A 1,713-nucleotide genomic window follows, 5' to 3' on the forward strand; every position below is an offset into this window, starting at 1 on the left:
TTTTTTAACTAATATCTGGCTTTTATTTTTTTCTTAAAGAAATATTGTTAATTTAAAAAGAGAGTTCCAAGAAATTTAAAAGGATTCCCAGCAATGATTATTTCTGAGAGCTATCAGATTTGAAACATAATTATAAAAGGCTAAAACCGAAGTATACATTCCTACTTTTTCCTTTCAAAAAAAATTCAGACGATGTGTCACATCAAGAAAGTTCAGCAGGTTACCAGGGCCACAGCCTTAGTCATCCTCGGAACCACTGTCCCTCCTGGTGGGGATGGAGTATTGCACGGAGGAAAGCAGCACATCTTCTATGGGTTTCTTAGGGTTTTCCTCCAGGCTTGCCTTGATTGCTCCAGACTCAGACAACTTCCTCTCCAACTCGTCCATTGTCAGGTTCATGCCACCAAACACCAGAGGTCCAATAAATTCAGCCTTGATATCACCTTCAAGGTACACAAATGTCGTGGGCAGATTCCTATCAGGATAACTGGGTATGCAGGTTGTTGAAATGGCTTTGATAAATTTGACATCAGGAAACTTCCTGGCAAGTCCACTGAAGTGCTGATTTATCAGAGAACAGAGGGGAATCCCTTGTTTGTAAAGGTGCAGGAAGACCCGCAAGCCCTCACCGGTTTTGTTAACTTCTTGAACATAATCCTTTCCTGAGATTTCCAAAACGTCTCCAAATTTATTCTCCAGTTGGGTTGCTTTCCACTCGGCCAGTCTCTGCTGCCTGTACATTTCAATCGCACGTTCATCTTCCTCACTAAATTCCTCTTCGTTATCCTCCAATTCTTCCAAAGTCATGTCTTCATACGTTTTCACAATGGACTGCTGAAGGACCCGCTCTTCTGCCTCCTTCTCCAGATCTTTCAAACTTCCCTTGGAGGGCAAGATGCCACTTTTGCGTAAGATGTCTTTCCACTCGGTGTCTGTGTTGGAGTCCTGCATTTTCTCGCGAGTCGCTCGGGCCCGGCCGACGACCTCCACTCCGCTCCTCAGCTCTCCTCCGCGCATGCGCGCAGCCGCCGACCCGCTTCTTCCCAGTGATCTTTTTATTGTACACACCCTGGTGAATTTTTATTCCAAGAGACATAGCTCTTTTGGATCTAATATAAGAGTCATCCAAGCAAGTCAAGTTGGGCAGGATGAAGCTGTAGATTTTTGAAGTGTGAGGTGTTTTCCACTTAACATGAAAATACAGACGTGGACCCCACTTTACAAATAGCTTTAGTTTGGCTACCCATGACAATAGTTTTCCAAAGAGTAGTTCCAGGAGACGATTTGCAGAGGAAGGAATGTGACTAAGTAGTCTGGTTCCGGATGTGTAGGTGGATAGCAGTGACACAGAAGGCTTCTGACTGGCCCTGAAGGACTACCTAGTGTAATATACCAGTCCAATGACCGCATTCTAAGATCACCTAGCAAATGGAACATTTCAAAGGCAAACTCCCCTGACGTGCTTTGCTGAAAATATCAATAGCTTGTTTTTGCCTAAGCTTCAGCCATACCAGAATATAAAAGGATGAGATTAAACTCCACGTAAGGAGTAGGAAAGAGAAATCTGAAAATGAAGAAACTTAAAAGAATGAAGAATGAAAAAAAAAAAAGATTTCACGAACCTCAATTAGGATAAAAAGTGAGCCTAAAAGAAGAAGGATAGAGTAGTTTAGAAAGAACTGTTTAAATCTCAAGTAGGCCTCGGGCTTATAG

General features: G+C 42.7%; 1 protein-coding gene across 1 annotated transcript; it reads right to left on the bottom strand.

The window, feature by feature from the left end:
* Window positions 1-237: 237 nt before the first annotated feature.
* Window positions 238-951, bottom strand: LOC132366657 (phosducin-like protein 3). The gene has a single exon (XM_059924257.1). The coding sequence runs from the start codon at window positions 949-951 to the stop codon at window positions 238-240; it is 714 nt and encodes a 237-aa protein (XP_059780240.1).
* Between the last annotated feature and the right edge of the window lie 762 nt (window positions 952-1,713).

The sequence above is a fragment of the Balaenoptera ricei genome, chromosome 5 (genome assembly GCF_028023285.1).
Source record: "Balaenoptera ricei isolate mBalRic1 chromosome 5, mBalRic1.hap2, whole genome shotgun sequence".
NCBI classification, from domain to species: domain Eukaryota; kingdom Metazoa; phylum Chordata; class Mammalia; order Artiodactyla; family Balaenopteridae; genus Balaenoptera; species Balaenoptera ricei.

What these genes read in the sequence shown, in the direction of transcription:
- LOC132366657 (XM_059924257.1), bottom strand. Translation starts at nt 951, where the DNA reads ATGCAGGACTCCAACACAGACACCGAGTGGAAAGACATCTTACGCAAA.